This window comes from Microtus pennsylvanicus, chromosome 9 (genome assembly GCF_037038515.1).
Source record: "Microtus pennsylvanicus isolate mMicPen1 chromosome 9, mMicPen1.hap1, whole genome shotgun sequence".
NCBI classification, from domain to species: Eukaryota; Metazoa; Chordata; class Mammalia; order Rodentia; family Cricetidae; genus Microtus; species Microtus pennsylvanicus.
In genome coordinates, this window is record NC_134587.1 from 21,983,468 (window position 1) to 22,005,911 (window position 22,444).

Below are 22,444 nucleotides of genomic sequence, written 5' to 3' on the forward strand. Positions count from 1 at the left end.
CCAGTGCATCTAGGCTCTGTGTCTCAACAAGTATCTCAAAGGTCTAGTTGAACGTGCTGAGCCAGGATTTTAATTTGAAGCTTGCAGAGCCAATAATTCTTGATCCACGCTTTCTGCTCCTATTAATTGATGAGAAGTGAATGGAACACTCCTTGGGGAAGTACTTAGTCCAGACTTCACCCTCTTACAAATAAAACCGCTGGACCAGTTCCAATCCACAACTCTTATTCTTGGGCCAGGGACTAGGAGAAGTGTCTGCTCATCTAACAGTGACCATCTAAACTCCAGTGTATGCCAGACACTGTATAAAGCACAAGGAATACGGCGCTAAATAATAAAATCCGAATGGGAAATGCTGTGCCAAGGAAACAAACGATGCTCTAGCAGGCACACCTCGCCGTATCTGGGAGAGGAGAAAGGAAGAACGGCTAAGAAGGCAGTGCTGAAGGATAAGTCTTAAGAGGGCCAAGAGGGGTTTCCCAATCAAAAAGGCAGGGTAGCACAACCCCAGGCAAATAGCTAAGGCTCCCTAGGCCAGGAACAATCCCAGGAAAGAGCCATGTGAAAGAATCAAGGCGAGGAGCATAATGAATAATAAGCCAAGGGTCCTTGCTGCAGGGGAGCTTGCTGCTTGTTCCAGTCTTGACAACATAATGAGATGTCACCTCGGAGGTGAGAAGGTAAGCCATTCTCCTAGGAAAAGCTGTGAAAATGAAGATGTAAATAAGGCTGGCACCTTTTCTCCCTAGTCTTGGACAGCAGATATTTTCCTGTAAATAGATGCTTCATTTGAGCCCCCAGGACTGAGTTCTCCTTGCGGCAGTTCACACCTCCAGATGTCCATGTGTCTGTTTAGAGGTATTGTAGGCATATCAGGATCTATTCACCAAAAAGTGACCTTCGGCTTCTTTTCCAAGCCTGCTAGGAACCCAGTCTTTCATCTCAGTTACTAATGCTTCAGTCTCACAGTTGCTAAAGCAAAATACTAGGACTCGCTGCTCGCTCTTTAGTCCAGGCCTTGAATATACAAAGCTTCTTAACAAGCATGCTGATCCCACACTCAAGCGCGCCTCTCCCCATTACACTCCGCTCCAGTTCTTAGCCCAAGTGACCACCTTTGCCCTACATTTCTAGGTGATCTCCAAACCCCTTGGCACCTCACTCCATCTAACAGGCAGAACCTTTTCCATGCAGAGTCACACCTCGTCGCTGCAGGATTGAAATTCCTTGTGTCAGAGTCATGGACCCCCAGCTCTCCAGTGTGGACCCTAGCATGACTTACCAACCAATTCTAGTCTCCTAGATTTAGCCGCCGATTTTAGTTCAGTCTCATCTTGATTTCCAGAACATGAGAGCTCTTTCCTCACCAATGCTATTGAATCCACAGCTTCCATGTCCCCATTGATCTCTTACTCCGCAAAGGCTGTCTTGCCATCCTCTTTCAACCTTTCCTCCAAAAGTCCCGTTGAAAGCATCTGAACACGACATCTAATAAAGCCACCCGAACTCTTCAGAAACATCACCCTACTTATTTCCTTCTTGGGAATTAGCAGGATATGTAAGGACTTGTTCACTCATCTATTTCTTTACTGTGTCTTTCCTCTACTAAGTCCCAGTTTGATGAAAAATGCTATAAATACCACATCCCAAGTAAGTAGTGTATGGTATGTGGCTCCAGGCGTGTCCTTAATAAATATTTACTGAACAAATGAGGGCCAAAGCCAATGATGTTTTAACAGTAGACTTGAAGGTTAATGGAAACATACAGAAATACCAATTATTGATAAAATAAAAGTTGAAATGATTGTTTGATTTGATCCTCTGGTGAGTCACCAGAGAAGGCAGCATGTTTGCCTGGATCATTACTAATATGTTTGGATTGATTACTTGCGTAGAATTGCTCTTTGTTTCCCTGCTGCTTGGTAAACCCTTCTTCTGAAGAAGTCAGAGGTAAGAATGCTGTGAGCGGGGAATAATATAGACGGAAAAGTGGAAAACAGTAAATCGTCTTAGATGCTTTAATAAGAACTTTGAATGTCATGTTGCTACCATCTTTGTGGTTTCCAAATAGTCTTCTTCCTTGAAGATTTGAGCTGGAGAGGTCTGTGTTTAATTGTATCGCAGAGGAGGAAGCAGCACAAAGACAGCTGAGGTAGGATAAAGAGAGGGACAGGTGGTAGAGCAGGGAGATTTAAGAGTTGAGACCACACGGGGTAAGGGTTTTTCTGAGTCTTTAGAACGTGTACTTATGACCACTGAAGAAAGGATAGCCCTTCCTCTCCTTGGTGCAGAGTATGAAGGAAAGTTAGAACTTCCTTGTGGCCTGTGAAAAGTGGGAAAGAGGAGGTGGGGACAGAGCGCAGAACATAGGGAATGTGTCTTGGAATGTTGTTGAGGAATTGGGAACTATTGACGAAGAATTCATTAAAAAAAAAATCGTCACTGAAGATCCACCAAAGCCATGAATTCTGTACCTATTCATACAATTGTATCATTAATCAAATGGTTATTCAGTGTTCTAGCAGACACTCAAAGTGCCAAGATTAGTAAATCACGTTTTGCAATCAAGCAGGAGAGAGGTTGTACTAGCTAGCAAAGCCTCATGTTGAGGGTCAAACCAAACTCTACTGAGCTAGAAACCCGAGGATGAAGGTGGAGAGGAGCCAGCTCTTGTCAGCGTCTGTTGCTATATAATTGAAGATTTTAGGAGTAAAAAAACCAATGATGGTCAAATGCCGAAGGAGAACACATAGAAGTGTGTTCCATAGAAGACCTATAAATATGGCAGCTTGAAAGGAAATTCGAACGTCGCCCAGACAGGCAGGGTAGGTTTGAGGTTATGACTCAGGTGCTGCAAGGCTTGACAAGGACCTGGGGGTGCCCTGGAAGGCCACACAGAGCACTGACAAGAACAGGCAGAGGGTGTCATATTCAGACAATACAAAAATGGAGACTAGATGGAATTATGTGTGAGAAAGATGTGATCGTGTTCTTAAAGTCAGAGTTGATAGCAAACAAAAAGCACTCCCCGGGATGCTTCGTCAGAGAGCAAAGAGCTCTCTACCACAGGATTGCAGTCGCAGCAGGAAGAGGTGCTCTGACCTGCAGAGCTGTGAGAAAGCTTTCAGACCAGGTTTCCCAGGGTGCAGCTCAGGATTGAGCTCTGCGAATGATGAATGACAATGACTGCAGAAGGAGAAGGAGGAAGAAAGGAGAGGTGGGAAGAGAGGGCAAGGGGAAGAAGGAAGAACTGAGGTATGGAGGGAAGAAAGGAGGGATTAAGGGAGGGAAGGGGGATAGTGCATACTCTCTGGTCTGCAAAAAGCAACACACCCATTCCTGTCAGAGACCACAAGGCTTTAGCAGCCTGTCTGCAGGAGGAGTGCTGCTCTTTCTCCCAGGCCAGTGCCAAGAGTAAGCGCATGTCATTGTGTTGGTGTGACCAGGAGAAAGCTCTCTTCTGTCTCTTTTTCAAACTTGCTTTTGAAGTAGCAGCAGCACTTTGAGAATGAAAGACACTGTTTTGCAAAAACAAAATAAAACAGAAAAGTATAAAGATCACTTATACTTGCAACGGAGATGCTATAATTATTATCCTGCCTGACACTTGGGGATTCCTGGCATTAATCACAAGGACTGTACTGCTTCCCCCCCCTCCCCCCGCCCCCCCCCATCTTTGTTGCTGGCATCTTTCTGGTTTCTCTCTTTAAACTCTGTCTTGAGTCATGTTGAATGGGTACCACTTTGTGCCACCTTCCCCTGCTGCTGCGGCATTGCTCTGACTGTGACCTTCAACTGCCTCTCTAGGCTGCCTCTTGAGAGGCTCTCAGGGTAAAGACCATGCTGCTAGGGCCAGCTGGGAAACCAATTAGCTTTTCATATCCAAACTCTCAGAAGACAAAGTGCCACACTGGAGGTGAGGCTAGCCAGGCACCCTGCAGACCACTGCCTGCCACCACGGAGGTGCCACTCTGTCGTTCATTAGTAAGATCCAGCGTCTTGAGCCAGCAATATGGCAGCCTAGAGTAATAGAAGGGGCTTTTGTTAGCTTGAGTTGCCTAAGCATACTGTGGAACCCCGAAATGATTTCTCTTCCCTACAAAGAGTGCCTATTGCTTGCTTCCATTGAGAGAGGCAAAGCGGTCTCAGGAAGAACAATGCTTTCCACATTTGTGAACCCGAGAAGCACGACCTTTGTTTTACCACATAGGTCGAGACTACTCTTTACCACAACCTTGTTAATTCGTTCTTTCCCTCCTTCCTCCCACCCATTTCCTGCCATTTCCCCGGGAGCATAAAGCTTTTAGCATCCGGCTGTCCATTAGCATAAATAAACCTACGCTTTTAAGGTAAAAATAGTTTCAAATGTTATATTTGCTAAAGACTGCATTACCATAAGAGAATAAAAATACTCCTGGTAACAGGTAGGTCATATGCTTTAGAGGCAGAAACACACTGTGTGTGTGCATGTGTGTTTCCCTGAAAGGCGATGATTTCAGCCATAGATTAAAACCTAGGTCTAAGTACACACTACATTTCCACTACAGAAACCATTAAGTGAGGAGAGTTCCAGAGACTTGTGCCTTTATGTTTTCATTTATTTTTTTCCCATTGCCAATATTTTATAGGCAGTTCTAAAGCACAACATAAACAAAAGCCCATCCTTCAGTCTGATCTTTGTTGTGTGAGCGACTGGATGATGTTGCCCCTCCTCCATTTTGTCTAGTGTTAATTCAAATTTGATGTAACATTTATATGGCAGATAAGGAAATACTGGGCTGAGAAGCAGCAGAAGTGGCAAGACATGGAAATGAGAGATCTCCAGCGACTAGAGGAACTGAAAGCATTCATGGCTGAGCAGTCAGTGAAAGACAGAGAAAGGTAAGGGAGTGACTTGAGACCGTGATCGTGAGCCGGGGGAGCGCCTACTGCAAGATGTTAGGATAAGCAGTAATCAGAGCGAGGGTCTTTCACACCAGATATCGCCATTTGATATTTATATCTACAAATAGATAAAGCGATATATAGATAATATAGTTTAAACTCTCTCTTTCATACTTAAGTCTCCAGTTTTCTATTCTGGTCCTTTGATGGCTTCCTAGTTAAACATCTCACTGAGGGCTTTCTGGCAACTGGTCACCCACTGCGTGAGTGAGATGATGCTGGTGGCTGCTGTGACTTAATATCTTGACCCAGGAGGAGGAAACCATTATTTTAATAAGAAAGGGGTCCACGCACTGTGACTGAGGCTGAGAAAGACAATCCACAATTACCCAGAGCTGGGTTGATGTCCAGTGAACTCTGTGCACCAGATATGAAAATGTGCCCTAGAGTTTCCTACAATTCTGTAACTGCAGAGCTGGGCGGGACATTTGAGATAATGAGCTCCGTCTTTTTATTTTATGAGTTACACCAAGAAATTAAAACAATGTTTTTTAAAGATTACCTTATTGGGGCCTAAAAGAGAACAGTAAAAATCCTAATAATTTGGAAAGGAAAATCCAAAAATAAAGAGCTAGATTCCCTATCAGGAAACCCCTGATACATAAAGAGATCAAGGGGACACAAAGGAAGTCTCTAGGGCTGAGAGAGAGTTCCTATGGAAGAAGTTAGAATTAGAACCTGTCTCTGGAGTTCTAGGTGCTCCTTGTCCCAACTATCTCCTAGATCGTCATCATACTGTTTTCCCGGTGTCTCAGTCCTTAAGATTTGAATATGGAACCAAGAGGATAGCAAAGCCCGAGCTTCAAAGTCAGGTCAAACAACCAAAAGGGCAAACAGCAAGTGAAGGCCAAGATACAAGTGGCTATCCTCTGACGGCTGTGATGTGACTCAGAAAGAAGTGAATGGGAGCCCCCGCATAGCCGTGCACCAAAGGGCAATGCAAAGGCAACAGTCAGGAGGCTGGTGGGGCTGTTTAAGCTCCCCCAGGAAGAGAAAGAGAGCCACGGGAACTTAAGGGAGACAGAAAGCAGCGCAGATGTGGAGTTCCAGCATTTGGGGCGAGCTCCTAATAGAAGGGCTCTCATGGCGGGGAGCTTCTCCGATTGCAGAGCCATTTTCGGTCTTCGGCTTCCTGTCCTAGTAATTAGCAAGATTAGCTGATTCAGAGCTTCGGTTGAAAAGAAGAAAACGAAAATCAGATTAGTGTGTATTACATAACAGGAAAAAATAGCCATACTGCAGCATAGCGAAAAGGGCTGAGGACCAAGCGCTGTAGCTCAGGATTTTATTCTTAACTCGGCTTTGAACAGTGTACGACCTTGGGAACATCCATTGTTTACCTTCCTCCAGGCTCCGACTTGTCCGCTGGAAAACAGTTGAAAGCTGAGAAGCTCATCGCCTTAAATATATATTTTATTTATATTTTAAAATATTTTAAAATATGTAGTAATAAAGCCATTCTTATAGAAATGAAACCATTTAAAATATTAATGCAAGCTGCTTCTTGATGCCTGTCCTTATGCACTGTCTTATCTGGAATTCATTGCTATTACCAGCTGTTTAAAGAAGTACATATATATTATCTATACATACCCAGACAAAAATACAAATGTAAGAAAAACCAAACATCCTTCAGTATACTGCCAAATATAGAACCATTGTATTATTCAGCTAGAGCTGTCATAACCACTGTGTTCCCTGGGAGGTTTTGAAATCTGAGATTTATTTTCTTAGTTCTGGAGGCTACGAACCCAACATGGGCCAGGGTTCTGATGAGGAATTCTTCCCTGGCATTTAGAAAGCCGCCTCTGATGGAGGCTCACTGCATTGACTAGGAGGGACAAGTGCCCTGATGTCTGCTCCTGTAAGGACACTCATGCCCTGCTAAAAGGCTTCACCCTTTCCCAAAGCCACTGGAAATAAAAGCGTGCACATGTGAATTTGGGGCAGACGTGTTCAATGCAACCATCTGGAAGGAAGCAAAACGTGTTTGTCAAACTGAAGATTGTTAACTTAGCTATGTTTGGTTGCTGCTGGAGCAATTAGAAAAGGCGCCTAGTCTGGCAGTGACGTTAGCTATGTTTGGTTGCTGCTGGAGCAATTAGAAAAGGCGCCTAGTCTGGCAGTGACGTGTAGTCAGGCCCTGGGCAAACTAGAAAAGGTTCTGCTCCTGAACCATGGCACACAGAAGCAAGATCCGGAGCAACCTTCAAATGATCCATGGTAATGCCCAAAACAAAATTCTGCCTGTGCTTTAAGACAGAGAATGTGCGGTTCATGTCTCTTCTGAAAACTAGCCATGGAGCCCTCCGGGATTTATATTCGCGAATGATGACTGTCTCAGAACAGTTGATAATGATTCATCATTACCCTTTGATTGGCTACGCCACTTTATTATATATCACATTTCTAATTATGCTTTTATATCCTTATGGACTCTAAATTAGATTAAATAAAAGCTGATCTCTGTTTATGCTTCCGCATGGGCACCATGCGGCTCAACCACTCTCTTGGGCTGTCTAGCAGGACAAGTATTCTCAAAAATAGCTACTCTTATGTCAGTTTTCTTTTACAGAATCTGTAGACTTTTTTGCACTAAAATAATGTCAAGGAAAGCTGTTTGATATATACACAAAATCTAATCTCCACTCTAAAAATATGCGGCCAAAATAGCTTTCTGGTTTGGTTTTTTTTTTCCTCTCAGGTTCTCATAGATGTTGGTTTTTTTCCAGTGAAAGTTTAGAAATTCTCTTCATTGAGGTAGACACTTGTGACCAAGAAGGTAATTTCAAGTTCCTGTTAGGTGAGAGGAAATGTCTGCCTTCAGAGAGCAGCCACAGGGGTATAAAGGCTGGGATGTTTACTAAGTGTTGAAATTAATTAACTTAGGAAACTCACGTCATTGAAGATGAAGTCGGGGAAAGAAACCTCACCCTGAGTATAGCTGCTGTTGTTTTGCTGCTGTTTTAATATCTGTTATTCATCTTCATACATCTGCATAATCTGTCTTAATCATGCCCACCCCATCTCTTTCCTCTCAGTCCCCATTTTCCAATATGTCCTCCTCCTCCTCTCTCTCTCTCTCTCTCTCTCTCTTTTTCTCTCTCTCCCCCCCCCCGTGTGTGTGTGTGTGTGTATACCCCAATAACTATTTTCTGCACCCACTAGACTGTTGACTGGTCTTGTTGGCTTGATCTTCTGCAGGGGGCTAAGAGGTTTTGTCTATTTGGTTTTTGTTGTTTGGGTTTTATGTTTGCTTATTTGTTTTATTTTGTTTTGCTTTTGCCCCTTGGTTATTTTGTTTTGAATTTCTTATTTTACAGCCCACATTTTTTTGCCTGTAATCTTCCATCTGTATCTTTGGCCAACATTCTGAAATGACCTTTTTCACTATCTTATTTCTAAGTGGCTTTTGTTTTATTTTTTTACTGCCCTAACAATAAATCAGTGGCTGTTAGGATAGTTTTGTACTTTCCATGTCCTTTCATAAAAAGGTGCAAAATTCTGGCACTTTCTTGGAAGCTACTAAACCCAGCTATATTTTTAAAAACATTTAACTGAAGAAAAGTTTATGTATCACAAAAGGCCCCTGTTCCAAGTATTTGCCTCGTCGGTCTTTCAGTAAGTTTATAGAGTTGTGCCACCATGGTGACAGCTAGCTTGACAGTGATTTCTGTCACATTGTAGAGATCTCTCCTGCTCACTTGCCTTGGTGTCCGTCCCACTTCCAGCCACGAGCAACCAACCACTAATCTATTTATGCCACAATGAATTTGCCTGTCCTGGACATGTTAGACAAATGGGATGCATCTGTGTTCTCTTCTGGCATAATGTTTTTGAGGTTCATCTGTGTATCATCGATTTCTTTTTATTGTTGAAGATTATTTTACTTTGATTCTACCTTCTGTTTTTCAGAGCCATATATTTTCCTGTTGAGAATAGATAAATATTAACTTAAGTGTTATTTTTAAAATCATTGCTCAAAATTTATATGTAAAATGATATTCAGCTCCTATCAGAGCAATTGCTCACTCACTCACTCACTGTATCCTCCCCATTTGAAGAGTAGAGGGTCCTCGATTTCTCAACAAGTGATCCCAGTTTCTTCATTAGGCCCCCGGATATAAAGTAGCAAAGAGAAAAGGAAACTTTTCCATTAAAGCTACCTCCAGGGCTGGGAGGCTCGGTGAGTAGACTGTCAGCTGCATGAGTGTGGACAGCCGAGGTGTGAGATCGCTGGAACCCTCTTTAAAGCCAGACACTTTATATACAAAACCAGTGGCCAAGATAGAGACTGGACACTAGAGCTGACCCTGTCGTCAGGGTCGCTGATGAGCCAGCCCTGTGGGAATGAGAGCTGGAGAACTGACACCCCACCTTTCCAGCATGCCCCCTACAGCAATCCAGAGAGAGGACCCTGTGCCTCATTGGTTCAAAGAGTAGAGCTGACCCTGACATTATAAGCAAGGAGGACCTGGATCTGAGGTCTCGAGAGCAGGAAATCTGGCCCTGCTCCTTGCTGCCTTCCACAGTGAGTGAGCTGGCCGAGGCAGCGCCAGAGGGGTCATCCCAGCAGTGACCGTGAGGGAACGCTAGCAATCTGACCAGCCAGCCCAACACCATGCCCAGAAACTGGGATGAGTTGCTTTAAGCTATCATCTACCAAATCGATGAACTGTTGGAGCATTTGCAGGGGATGAACCCACAGATCCAAAACAGCAGGATCTCTAACAGAACAACAACAGGATATCCAAGAGGAGCCCCAGTGAAAGCCCATGATCGGGGGTATAGCAGAAACCAGAGGTCTCGAGCCAGACCAGTAACTTGTGGCAATGGACACTTGCAAATAAAGATGCATAGACTAAAGGGCAAACTGTGTGCACAGTACAGTGTCCATGATAAGATTCTTCTTTCTTCCTCTTCCTCCTCCTCCTCCTCCTCCTCCTCCTCCTCCTCCTCCTCCTCCTCCTCCTTTTTCCTCTTCCTCTCCTCCTCCTTTGTTTTGTTTCTTTATTTTGCTTGAATTTTGTTTTTTCTTTTAAATTTGTTTTTGTTTAGGAGGGAGGTTTTAAGGGCAGAGAGAGGGTAGATGCGAGGGAAGGGAGATAAGTGAGAACATGATGTGAAATCCACAAAGAATCAATGACAGTGCAAAAAAGAAAAAGCTAGAGGCAGGAGACTGTGAAACTCACAGCCCAGTCTGCCTGGAATAAACAGTGAGCAAAGACCCTGTCTAAACAAGGGCAGAGGAGAGGACCGATATTCAAGGCTTCCCTCTGGTGTCCACAGGCGCACCGTGGTATGTACACATCTGCATCTGTGCGCAGGCGCGCACACACTCATATATGAAAGTATCTCAAATTCTCATTGCAGAACAATGCCATTTCTGATGCTATCTTTTGGAAGAATACAAACTACAGTATCGGTTGGTGATGAAGCGAAGTGGCCTCCTCCAAACGGAGCTTTGGATAGGATGGCCGACTCTCTTAATTACCTCAGTGTCCAGTCTCTTTCCAGGGTGCAAAAATAGCGCTGGAACCATAACCAAAATATGAAAAGAAACATGTGGAATTGGTTTTAATAATATATTCTGCTTAATTCAATAACTACCCCCAAACATTATAGTTTCAACATATCACCGATATAAAAAATCATTAATGAGGTATTTTACAGCCCTTTCCTCATCTGAAGTACTTAACATCTGGAGTACATTTTATACTTCGAGTGTCCTTAAATTCAAGCCAGTCGCCCTCAGCTGCAGAATAGCCTCTGTCATCAGTGATGGCCACCGGACCAGAAAATGACGTGTGTAGTCAAACTCGGCAGTCTCCTGGCAGAGGAGAGCTGGGTAGCAGCTGCTGACAGACTGCCCACCTTAGAGAACTGGTATTCTACTTGGTACATACTTCGAAGCTTGCTTTTGTTTGCCCATCCTCCTGCATCTTCGTGGGTCTTCACTGCCCTTGCTCTGATGCCCTCTGTGTCTATTATTTTTGGTATGGACCTTGGTCCCCAAGGAATCTGCTGGTGACATAACCGGTCTCATCCTTGACATACAAACTCGCACCTATTACCACGGTCCATACACGGACATCACCCGTGTTCCTGATAGTCCCCTCTTGGTTCTTTCTCCTTCCAGAATGCACCAGCTCCTAGTATTTGCAGAAACTGGCTTGTACTCCTATTAAGACCTTATTCAAACTATGAGAAATACATGCTTTTCCATGCTCTCTGGACAACTCGCCTGCTTCTGTGTCATGTAGGGCATGGCGCATGCTAAATGCAGGGCTTCTCTGGACTCTGCTTATTCTAGAGCGTTGAGGAATGAGTCTGTACTTTTGGGTTTTCCATTCCTGCACTTTTTTTCCCCCAGCCCACCATTCCAGCCAGGTTCACTAAGGAGCAGAACCTGGAAACTGTTAGACATTGCTCTTAGGAAAGTGGAATGGCTGATAGGGAATGTTTCCAGGAAAAAAAAAATCAATGTGTGAAGTTAATATTTTCTAAGTGTTTAATTTATATATAAAGTACCTCAGGTACTTCTTGGACACCTTTGTCTTTCCGAGACTTTCCCAGATGCCCATCCATGCATCTGGCAAGATCCCTGCTCCTCTTGGCTCTTTACCTTCAGATACCCCAAACCTGGGACTCCCCACCACCCAGTAGCTAGGAAGAGCACAGAGTGGTCACAGCCTGAGTTTCACACATCTCCTAGCTGATCCAGAAAGCAACCAAATCAAAAAAAGGTGACAGCAGACACAAATCAAAAACAGGTGAACTAGAAACACTTGTCAAAAGTCACAGCCAACAGCTTAACTCTAGATACCCAAGTTATCACAAAAAGACAAGCAATGCAAAAACAAAGAAACAAAAACCAAGACCCTACTTTCTCCCTGATCACCAGATCTATAATGGCTGTGAGAACAACTTAGACAAAACATAGGACACAGAATTCTAAAGAACAATTATGAACATAATCAAAAAGATTGAGCATGGATAAATGAACTTAAAGAGGGCAGGAAGAATATCCTGATTGAAGCCCAAGGAAACAAAACACAAAGAGCAGCTGAATGAAATAAGGAGGGCAATTCAGGATATGAAAATATAATTCAAAAGAGAGACAGAAATGCTAAAAGAAACCCAAAGTGAAATGCAGCTGGAAATGAAAACTTCAACAAGTATAATAAAAAAAATGAGTGAAAATATCAGGGGAAATCCTTATCAACAGAATGCATCACATGCAAAGTAGGAATGTGAGGAGATAGGACCTGAAGACAAGGTAAAGAATTGGACCATTCAATGAAAGAAGAGGATACATTTTAAAAAATTTTTATACAGACTATGGAGTGAAAATATCAATGCTATGAATTTATAGGCATAAAAGAGAAGAAACCCAGGTGAACGGCCTACAAAATAATGTTTTCAAAAAACTCATAGAAGAAAATTCCCCAAATCTAGGGAAAGAGATGCTCATTCAGGTACAAGAGGCATGGAGAATGTTAAGTAGACAGAACAGAAAGCAACTCTTCATGCAATGTTGTAGGTAAAACCCTAAATACTCAAGGCAGCGAAAGGGTATTGGGAGCTCTACGAGAGAGGGCTAAGTCATATGTAAAGTTAGGCCCAACCGGATAACAGTTTCTTTCTAAACACATGTATGTACACATGAGCACAGCTGCTGGGGGAGACCCGAAGAGAACATCAGATCCCTTGAAGTTGGAGTTGCAAGAAGTCATGAGCCACTGCAGTGCATGCTGGGAACTGACCTTTCATCCTCTCTGAGATTGGCAAGTGCTCTTAACCACTGAGCTATTTCTTCAGAGCTGCTATTGCAGAGGTTCTCAACCTGTGGGTGGCAACAAAAGTAAGAAAAGGAAAAAGAAATCTATCGGTGTGTTCTAAAACCCAGCACACTCACCATTGAGAGATGTGCGCATGCCTAGGATGGATGAACATAAACTGGAGAGAAATAGAGGGAAATGAAACATGAAAACCAAGACATTAATGAACAAAAGCAAGTATAGCCATTCTAATGGGGAAATCAAGCAAGCTAGGGCCAGCATGCAGACGGAGCACCAGCTGGGAAAGATGGCACAGCTGAAGGTCATTCTAAAGGTCGGAGGCCAGGATTTATTTTGTAAAATATGCAAGTCCAGCTGCTTAGCCATGGTCCCTTTTGGACACTGAGAGTGTCTTTTGTTTAGCCATTCAGGCTGTTTTTACTTTATTGTTTACAACTTTGACCCAGGACTTTAGGAATCATATCCACTGAAAAGACAACTGGGTTTCTATTGCATGACAAGCTGATCTAACTTTACAGTAACTTGTTCAGGCCATAAAGTGGAATATTACTCAGTGTGTGTTTGGTAGAGGATAGATAACATTCAGAAATGTTTTATAATGTGTCTTAATATAAAATGAACACCACTACATTTCCTTAACAGCCATTGTTTTTGCTTCATCTGGACACACTCATGATATTTCCACAGATAGTCTCATTTCAGGTAGGACGTCTATGTGCTGTTGTCTTTTGGAGAGTCATTTATCCTAAGTTCTTTTGCCTAGAAGCAACAACAACGACAAAATTTGAGACATAGTTGTGTTGTATAATTTGTGCTGGCCTCAAACTTTCTGTCCCCCTGCCTCAGCCTCTGATGTGCTAGGTACATAACCATGCACCAGCACGTCTAGCTCAAAACACTTTCAGTAATGTAGCAGAATACAAGATTAACTCAAAAAAAAATCAGTAACCCTCTTTTACACAAATGATAAATGGACTGAGAAAGAAATCAGAGAAACATCACCCTCACAATAGCCACAAACACCATAAAATATCTTGGAGTAACTCTAACCAAACAAATGGAAGACTTGTATGACAAGAACTTGAAATCTTTGAAGAAAGAATTTGAAGAAGACACCAGAAAGTGGAAAGATCTTCCATGTTCTTGGGTAGGCAGAATTAACATAGTAAAAATGGCAATACAGATTGAATGTAGTGACCATCAAAATCCCAGCAAAATTCTTCAAAGACCACGAAAGGACAGTTCTCAGCTTCATATGTAAAAGCAAAAAGCCCAAGATAGCCAAAACAATCCTGTGCAATAAAGGAACTTCTGGAGGCATCACAATCCCTGATTTTAAATTCTACTACAGAGCTACAGTTCTGAAAACAGCCTGGAATTAGCATAAAAACAGACAAGAGGACCAATGGAACTGAATTGAAGACCTGAATATTAATCCACATGCCTTTGAACACCTGATTTTTGACACAGAAGCAAAAAGTATCAAATGAAAAAAAGAAAGCATATTTAACAAATGGTTCTGGCATAACTGCATATCAACATGTAGAAGAATGAAAATAGATCCATATCTATCACCATGCACAAAATTCAAGTCCAAATGGATCAAAGACCTCAACACAAAGTCGGCCACACTGAACCTCATAGAAGAGAAAGTGGAAAGTACACTTGAATGCATTGGCACAGGAGACCACTTCCTAAATAGAACCCCAGTAGCACAGACACTGAGATAAACAGTTAATAAATGGGACCTCCTGAAACTGAAAAACTTCTGTAAAGCAAAGGACATGGTCAACAAGACAAAATGACAGTCTACAGAATGGGAAAAGGTCTTCACCAACTCCAATCAGAGTTTTGATCTCCAAAATATACAAAGAACTCAAGAAATTGGTCATCAAAAGAACAAATAATCCAATAAAAAATGGAGTACAGACCTAAACAGAGATCTCTCAGCAGAGGAATCTAAAATGGCTGAAAGACACTAAAGGAAATGTTCAACATCCTTAGTCATCAGAGAAATGCAAATCAAAACAACTCTGAGATTCCATCTTACACCTGTAAGAATGGCCAAGGTCAAAAACACTGATGACAACTTATGCTGGAGAGGTTGCGGGGTAAAGGGAACACTCCTGCATTGCTGGTGGGAATGTGAACTGGTACAATCCCTTTGGATATCAGTGTGGCAGTTTCTCAGAAAATTAGGAAACAACCTTCCTCAAGACCCAGCAATACCACTTTTGTATATTTGTATATATATATATACACAATATATATATATATATATATATATATATATATATATATATATATATATATTCAAAGGATGCTCAACCGTGCCATAAGGACATGTGCTCAACCGTGTTCATAGCAGCCATCGTTTGTCATAGCCAGAATCTGGAAACAACCTAAATGGCCCTCGACCGAAGAACGAATAAGGAAAATGTGGTACATTTACACAATGGCGTACTACACAGCAAAAAGAAATAACATCTTGAAATTTGTAAGCAAATGGATGGAGCTAGAAAACATCATTTTGAGTGAGGTAACTCAGACCCAGAAAGACAAATATCATATGTACTTACTCATAAGTGGTTTTTAAACACAAAGCAAAGAAAACCAGCCTACAAATCACAATCCCAGAGAACCTAGACAACACGGAGGACCCTAAGAGAGACATACATGGATCTAATCTATATGGGAAGTAGAAGAAGACAAGATCTCCCGAGTAAATTGGGAGCATTGGGACCATGGGATAGGGTTGAAGGGGAGGGGAGAGGAAGGGAGTGGAGCAGAGAAAAATGTAGAGCTCAATAAAAAGCAATAAAAAATTACATCACCATATGACTCCCTAGCAAAAACAATAATGATGTTCTATGCTCACAGGTTCAGCGGGTCATACATTTAGACTAGGCATGGCCAGGATGCCTGTCTGTTCTATATTGTTTGACATTTCACCTTGGGAAGATGTGAATGGCTGGGAGAAACTTCAGTGACGGGGCTGAGTAAATGATCCACTGGCTTCTTTTAATTGGGTTGTTAGTGTAAAGAATGGAGTGTAACTGGTGTTAGAGTTTGCCTCTGAGTTTTTCCCAAAAGCCCATGTGTTGAAGGCTTGGTTCCCAGCTCATACACTGTTGGGGGATGATGGAACTTATCAGATGGGGGCTAACAGAAGGAGGTCAGGTAACTGGGTCATTCCATTGAGGAAGACATCAACTTGTCTAATTTCAGTCTTCCTACCCTTGTGTGTGTGTGTGTGTGTGTGTGTCTGTTTCTTATCTACCACATTGTCCCTGTCATGATGTTCTGCTTCACCCCAGACTTAAAGCAACTGGGTCAGACTTAAGCAAACCAGAATAAATCTGTACTTCCTTTAAAGTCGACTATCTCAGGTATTTTCTCATGGTGGACAGCAGATCACTGACTGACACTGCCAGGAATTGTCACCTTGAGTAATGTATATCCCCTCCCATGATGTATGGTTTCTTCAAAGCAAGTTAACCTCAGGGAAGCTGGACTTTCTTCATGATGCCTCAGGGTTCCATGGCTCATTTTCCATGAGGAAAGGTAGAACCTGTGGCTTTCATGACACAGCCTTAGAAACCTCATAGTGAGACTTCTATTTATACACTGGCAACGTAGTTAAAAAGCCCATTCAAAGATAAGGGAAAGGGATTTTGAACCAAACTTTCAAAAGGTGGAAGACCAAAGAATTTGTGATCATCTTTAAACATAACCACCATGTCCTTGACCTGTGCACTCTTAACACACTTTTTTAAATTACTTGTTAAACTTTTAAGTCCAGTAAATTCTGTGAGAGAGGATTTGCATCCGTCTTTGTCCCCATGCTTTTCTATCTGGCATGGCATAGGGAGCCCATTCTCAATAGACAGTTGTTCCGGAAGAACCTATAATGAGCTTATGCCACTTGAGCTAAGCGCTGAGCCTGACTTGTGGCTGTTGAATGAAGCACACTGGTCTGCACTCTGGTTGAACAGGAGGAATAAGAAATTGCCTTTCTTCTTGGTCATTTGTGTTTGCCATTTACTCTTGACAAAGAATGCCATGTCCAAATACTTGGGTTTGAAGCATGAGAGGTTCTAGCTCTCAAAAGTCAATGGTTTCCATCTTTCACTTCCCTCTACTCCCTCTCCAGTTTATGTTCATCCTTCCTAGGCGTGCGCACATCTCCCATGGTGAGCGTGCTGGGTTTTAGAGCACGTGGATAGATTTCCTTCTCCTTTGTGGTAACAAGCCCAAGTCTGTCTCCAGTAGTTTAATACATTAATCCTCCTTCTATTGCTTGATAACAAATAAAACAAATTTGAGCCTTCTTTTCATGGAAATCATTTAAATGTGGAGGGTGCTTACCCCCCCACCCCAGTATCCATCCCCATCTCTTTAAGGCCCTTCTTCTATGAGAATTGCTTACTTGAAGCATATATTAGCTCATTTGCTGTTTATCATGGAGAAAGTTCAGGAAGAAAGCCATCCCTGACCGAAGCAGGCCATCACGATGCTTCAGATACGTTATGGCTCAGGAGCGTGGAGAAGCATTATTACAGGAAGTGGATTATTGCAAGTAAAATGTGTTAGGCAATTTCTATCAGCATGCAATTTACATTTATTTATATAAGACAAATTTATATGTAAAAACAAGTCAGTTTTCTTATACAGAAGCTTAAGTATTAGCTTGCCCTGTTCAAGTAAAGGTGCCAAGTACAGACAGTGGGTACGGTGACTTCTTTGGCACTCTTAGTGGTTGTTGGGCTCACAGACCAATGCTCTGGTTGTTGTCTATGTCACACATCCTGTCAACCACACTAGTGGCAGACTGGGAACCGGCCTCTCTATATAGAACAGTTCACGAGCTTCCTCAAGCTTAGGGATTCAGGGTGCAATTCCTGCTGTCTCTTCAGTGGTTTAAGAGCATAGGGCTGCTCAGATCCATCACCCCATCCAAAGGAGCCTCAGTCCTTCACTACAGTCAGCTGTGTTTCCCTTGCTCTCTGGTTGGGCTGTATCCTGCCCTTTGCCAAACTTTTGCATCGCTTGCAGGCTGAGTGGTTTTAAGATTTTTGAATGACTGAAAATTTTTTAATATGAAATTGAGATTTCTGTGTTATAACTCAAGTTCTATTGGAGCAGATCCAAGCTTAATCATTTGTCTCTAGCTCCTTTTATGTGTTATAATGATTGATTTTTAACTAACATCCCAGAGATTTTTATAGCCCACAGGCCCAAAGTGTTTATTATTTGGCCCTTTACAGCACAAGTTTATGGATCCCACGGCCTAGCAGAATGACGGAAAAGGTAGGGGTTCTATACTGCTCGTCCCTCTTGGCCTGTGATCTGAATTTTATTTTGTTTTTGTTTTGTTCTGTTTCCCTTTCATTGGTGTATCTTCTTGTACATGGCACTGGGTTACGTAGGGATGTTTTCACAGAAGTACACAATCTATGACATGAAAGCAGAAGTGAGCATTAGCTCAGGGAGAAAGGGGGATTATGGGACTCCTTTGGCCAACAACTCAGTTAGATGTAACCTATTCCTGTACTGGAAGCTCCATTTGGTGACAAGATGTCCAGTTGGGGCACTGTCTCCCCCATTATTTGGCAATTTCATTTGGATCACCTGCACACACACACACACACACACACAGAGGGATGCACATGAATGTATGTACATACACATACACACACACATCGAATGACCCTTTCACAGGGGTAACTAACACCATTGCAAAATACAGATATTTGTATTATGATTCATAACAGTAACAAAATTACAGTCATGAAGTAGCAATTTTTTTTTACAGTTGTGTGGTCACCACAACATGAGGAATTGTATTAAAGGGTCGTAATATTAAGAAGGTTGAGAACCACTCTTTTCAATTCATTTGGAGTTCAGTTTTGTGCAGGGTCCTAAGTTTAGATCTGTTTGCATTCTTCCATGTGCTGCTATCCAGTGTGATCAGCACCATTTGTTGAAGATGTTGGCTTTTTTCCAGTCTGCATTTCTGGCTCTTTTAAAAAGCAACAGGGCAGGGAACCCTGACTGCTCTTTGGACTGGAGAGGGAGAGGAAGGAGGATGGGGGGAGTGGGAGGGAAATGGGAGGAGGGGGGAGGCAGAAATTTTTAATTAAATAATATAAAAATAAATAAAATCAAAACTGAGGTGTCCATAGGTGTGGATTTATGTCTGGGCTTTCAGTTTTATTCTGTTGATCAACATATCTGTTTCTACACCAATACCATCCTGTTTTTTTAATACTATGGCTTTCTGGTACAGCTTGAGCTCTGGGATGGCAATACCTCCCGGAGTTCTTTTATTATTCACGATTGTTTTAGCTATCATCATTTTTTGTTCGTGTGTTTCCCTGCAAAGCTGAAAATTTTTTTTTAAAAATCTGTGAATTGTATAGGAATTTTGATGGAAATCGCATTGAATCTACAGATTTCTTTTAGTTGGAAGGTCATCATTTTTACTACATTAACCCTACTGTTTCATTAGCATGGGAGAGCTTTTCATCTTTGATATCATTTTCAATTTCTTTCTTCAGTATCTTAAAGTTTTTTTTATCATGTAAGTCTTTAATTTGCTTGTTAAGCTACCTCAAGATAAAGTATACTAAAGGCTTATGTGAAAGGTGTTGCGTCCCTGGTTTCTTTCTCAGACATTTGTATATAGGAAGGCTACTGTTTTGTGAGTTAAATTTTTATCTAGTTACTTTGCTAAAAGTGTTTAGCTGTTGGAGTTTCCTGATGGAATTTTTAGGGTCTCTTATGTATCAATCATCATATCATTTTAAAATAAAGATACTTTGACTTCTTCCTTTCCAATCTGTATGCTTTGATCTTCAGTTGTCGTATTGCTTTAGCTAAGACTTCAAGCACTGCGTTGAATAGCTATGGAAAGAGTGGAAAATCTTGTCTTATTCCTGACTTTAGTGGAATTGCTTTAAATTTCTCTCCATGTAATCTGATATTGGCTATGGGCTTGGGGTAAACAGCCTTAATTATGTTGCAGAATGTCGCTCCTATCCTTAATCTCTCTAGGACTTTTATCATGGAAGGGCTTTGGTTCTTGTCAAAGTACTTTTCTGCATCAAAGGGGATGATTGTGTGTGTGTGTGTGTGTGTGCGCGTGTGTGCGTGTTTGTGTGTTTTCCTCTCACTTTGTTTATATGATGAATTATACTTATTGATTTACATAGGTTAAACCATCCCTGCATTTCTAGGATGAAACCTACTTGGTCATGGTGGATGATCTTTTTAATGGGTTGTTTGTTAGATTTGGTTAGCAACTATTTTACTGAGGATTTTTGCCATTATGTGTATATGGAAATTGGTCTCTAATCCTCATTCTTTGTTGGGCCTTTACGTAGTTTGGGTTTCAAGGTAGCTGTGTTCTCATAAAATGAACTGGGCAACGTTCCTTCTGTTCTATTTTGTGGAATACTTTGAAAGTGTTGGTGTAAACTCTTTTTGGAAAGTCTGGTAGAATTCTGTGCTAAAACCAATTGGCCCTGGGCATTTTTTTGGTTGGTAGACTTATAACTGCTGCTTCTATTTCATTAGGGTTTATAGAGTTCTAGAGTTCATTAGGTCTGTTTAAATTGCTTATCTGATTTAACTTTAGTGAGCGGTATAGGTTAAGAAAATTATCCATTTCTTTTAGATTTTCAGTTACGTGAAATAGAGCTTTTTAAATTATCTCCTTATGATAATTTTTTTGAAGAATCAACTCTTTGTTTTATTGATTCCTTGTATTGTTTGTTTGTTTTTATTATTTTCAGCCCTAAGTTTGATTATTTCTCATCTACTACTTCTGGCTATGATTTCTTTATTTTGTTCCTAGAGTTTTCAGATGTACTGTTAAGTTACTAAAGTGAAAGCTCTTCAATATTTTAATGTAGATACTTAGTGCTATAGACTTACTTGCGTCTTAGATCTGCCTTCATCGTCTCCTATAAGTTTGAGGAATGTTGGGTATTTATTTTCATTCAATTCTAGAAAGTCTTTGATTTTTTTTCTCAATTTCTGTCTTGACCCATTTTTTTGTTCAGTTGAGAGTTGTGCAGTTTCCATGAATTTGTTATCTTTGTTTCTGTTGTTATTGATCCCCAACTTTAACTCATGGGGGTCTGACTAGATGCAGGAAGTTATTTCAATTTTTTTTTTATCTGTTGAGACTTGCTTTTGTCTGAACATGTGATCCGTTTTGGAGTAGGTTTCATGAGGTTCAGAGAAGAAGGTATATTCTTTCGTATTTGGGTGAAATGTTCTATAAATATCTGTTAGATCCCTTTGGTTTATAACGTCAGTTAGCTCCAGCATTTCTCTATTTAGTTTTCGTCTTGATGATCTGTCTGCAGGCAAGAGTTGGGTATTGAAGTTTACCACTATCAATGTGTGAGGATCAGTATGTGCTTTAAGCTGTGGTAGTGTTTCTTTTAGGAACTTGGGTGACATGCTATATAGATGTTAATTGCAATGTCCTCGGGGTGGATTTTTCCTTTGATGAGTGTATGGTTTCCTTCCCTAGTTCTTCTGATTAATTTTGATTTGAAGTCTATTTTGTCAGCTTTCTTTTTAGGTACTTTTGCTTGGAATATCTTTTCCAACTTTTTACCCTAAGGTGATGTGTATCCTTGATATTCAGGTATGTTTCTTGGATGCAGCAGAAGGATGAATCCACCCATTTTAGTCTGTCTTATTGGAGAACTGAGACCCTGATATTGAGAGATATCAATGAGCAGTATTTGTTGATTCCTGTTATTTTTCTGTTGTGGTGGTGGTGATGGTGTGTGTATGTGTGTGTTACCCCAGTTTTGATTTGCTTGTCTGGGATTATTTATTCTATGTGGTTTTTTTGAGGTGTAATTAACCTCTTTGGGTTGGAGTTTACCTTCTAGAACCTTCTGTAGGGTTGGATATATAGATAGCTAGATATTACGCTTAAATCTGGGTTTGTAACAGAATGTCTTGGGTTTTTTGATCTATGGTATTTGAAAGTTTTGGTGGGTATAGTAGATAGTCTCTTATAGTGTGTAGAACATCTGCCCAGACCCTCCTGGCCTTTAGTGTCTCCACTGAGAAGTTGGGTGTTATTCTAATAGGTCTGTCTCTGTATGTTACTTGGTCTTTTCATCTTGCAACTTTTAATATTCTTTCTTTTTCTTCTTTTTTTTTTTTGGTATGCTTACTGTTTGATTTTTATGTGCTGAGGGAACTTTCTGGTTCACTCTATTTGGTGGTCTGTATGCTTTTACCTTGATAATCATCTCCTTCTTTAGAGTAGAGAAATTTTCTTCTATGATTTTGTGGAAAATACTTTCTATGCCTTTGGTCCATGTTTCTCCTCCTGCTCTTCCTATTATTCTTAGATTTTTTTCATTATATTTCTTTTTCCTGGATGTATTGTACTGGTTTTTTTAATCTAACTTTTTTTTTGACCAAGGTCACAGAAATTTTGCCATCAGCCTACATGTTTTCCTAGCTGGCACAGCTCACGGGTTTCAATGGAATGCTAATCATTTTTACATTCTTAGGCTCAACCAGCCAGTAGATAACTTGAAAGAAAGGGAAACTGAAAATTCTTGGCATCCCATTAAAGCTAGTTCATATCCCTTTCCTCTGCATCCCTTGCCTGTTTCTTCCACAGGGAAGCATACAACACAGGATCTGGGTATGACCCG

The 22,444-nt window shown here is 41.3% G+C and overlaps 1 protein-coding gene across 5 annotated transcripts in view; it reads left to right on the forward strand.

Moving 5' to 3' along the window:
• Positions 1 to 22,444, forward strand: part of Ccdc148 (coiled-coil domain containing 148) — a 250,222-nt gene that overhangs the window by 183,597 nt on the left and 44,181 nt on the right. For all 5 annotated transcript variants that reach the window (XM_075985165.1, XM_075985160.1, XM_075985162.1 and 2 more), the window contains one exon: positions 4,763 to 4,881. In XM_075985165.1, coding sequence (XP_075841280.1) covers positions 4,763 to 4,881 — 119 coding nt within the window. The remainder of the gene's footprint in view (positions 1 to 4,762; positions 4,882 to 22,444) is intronic.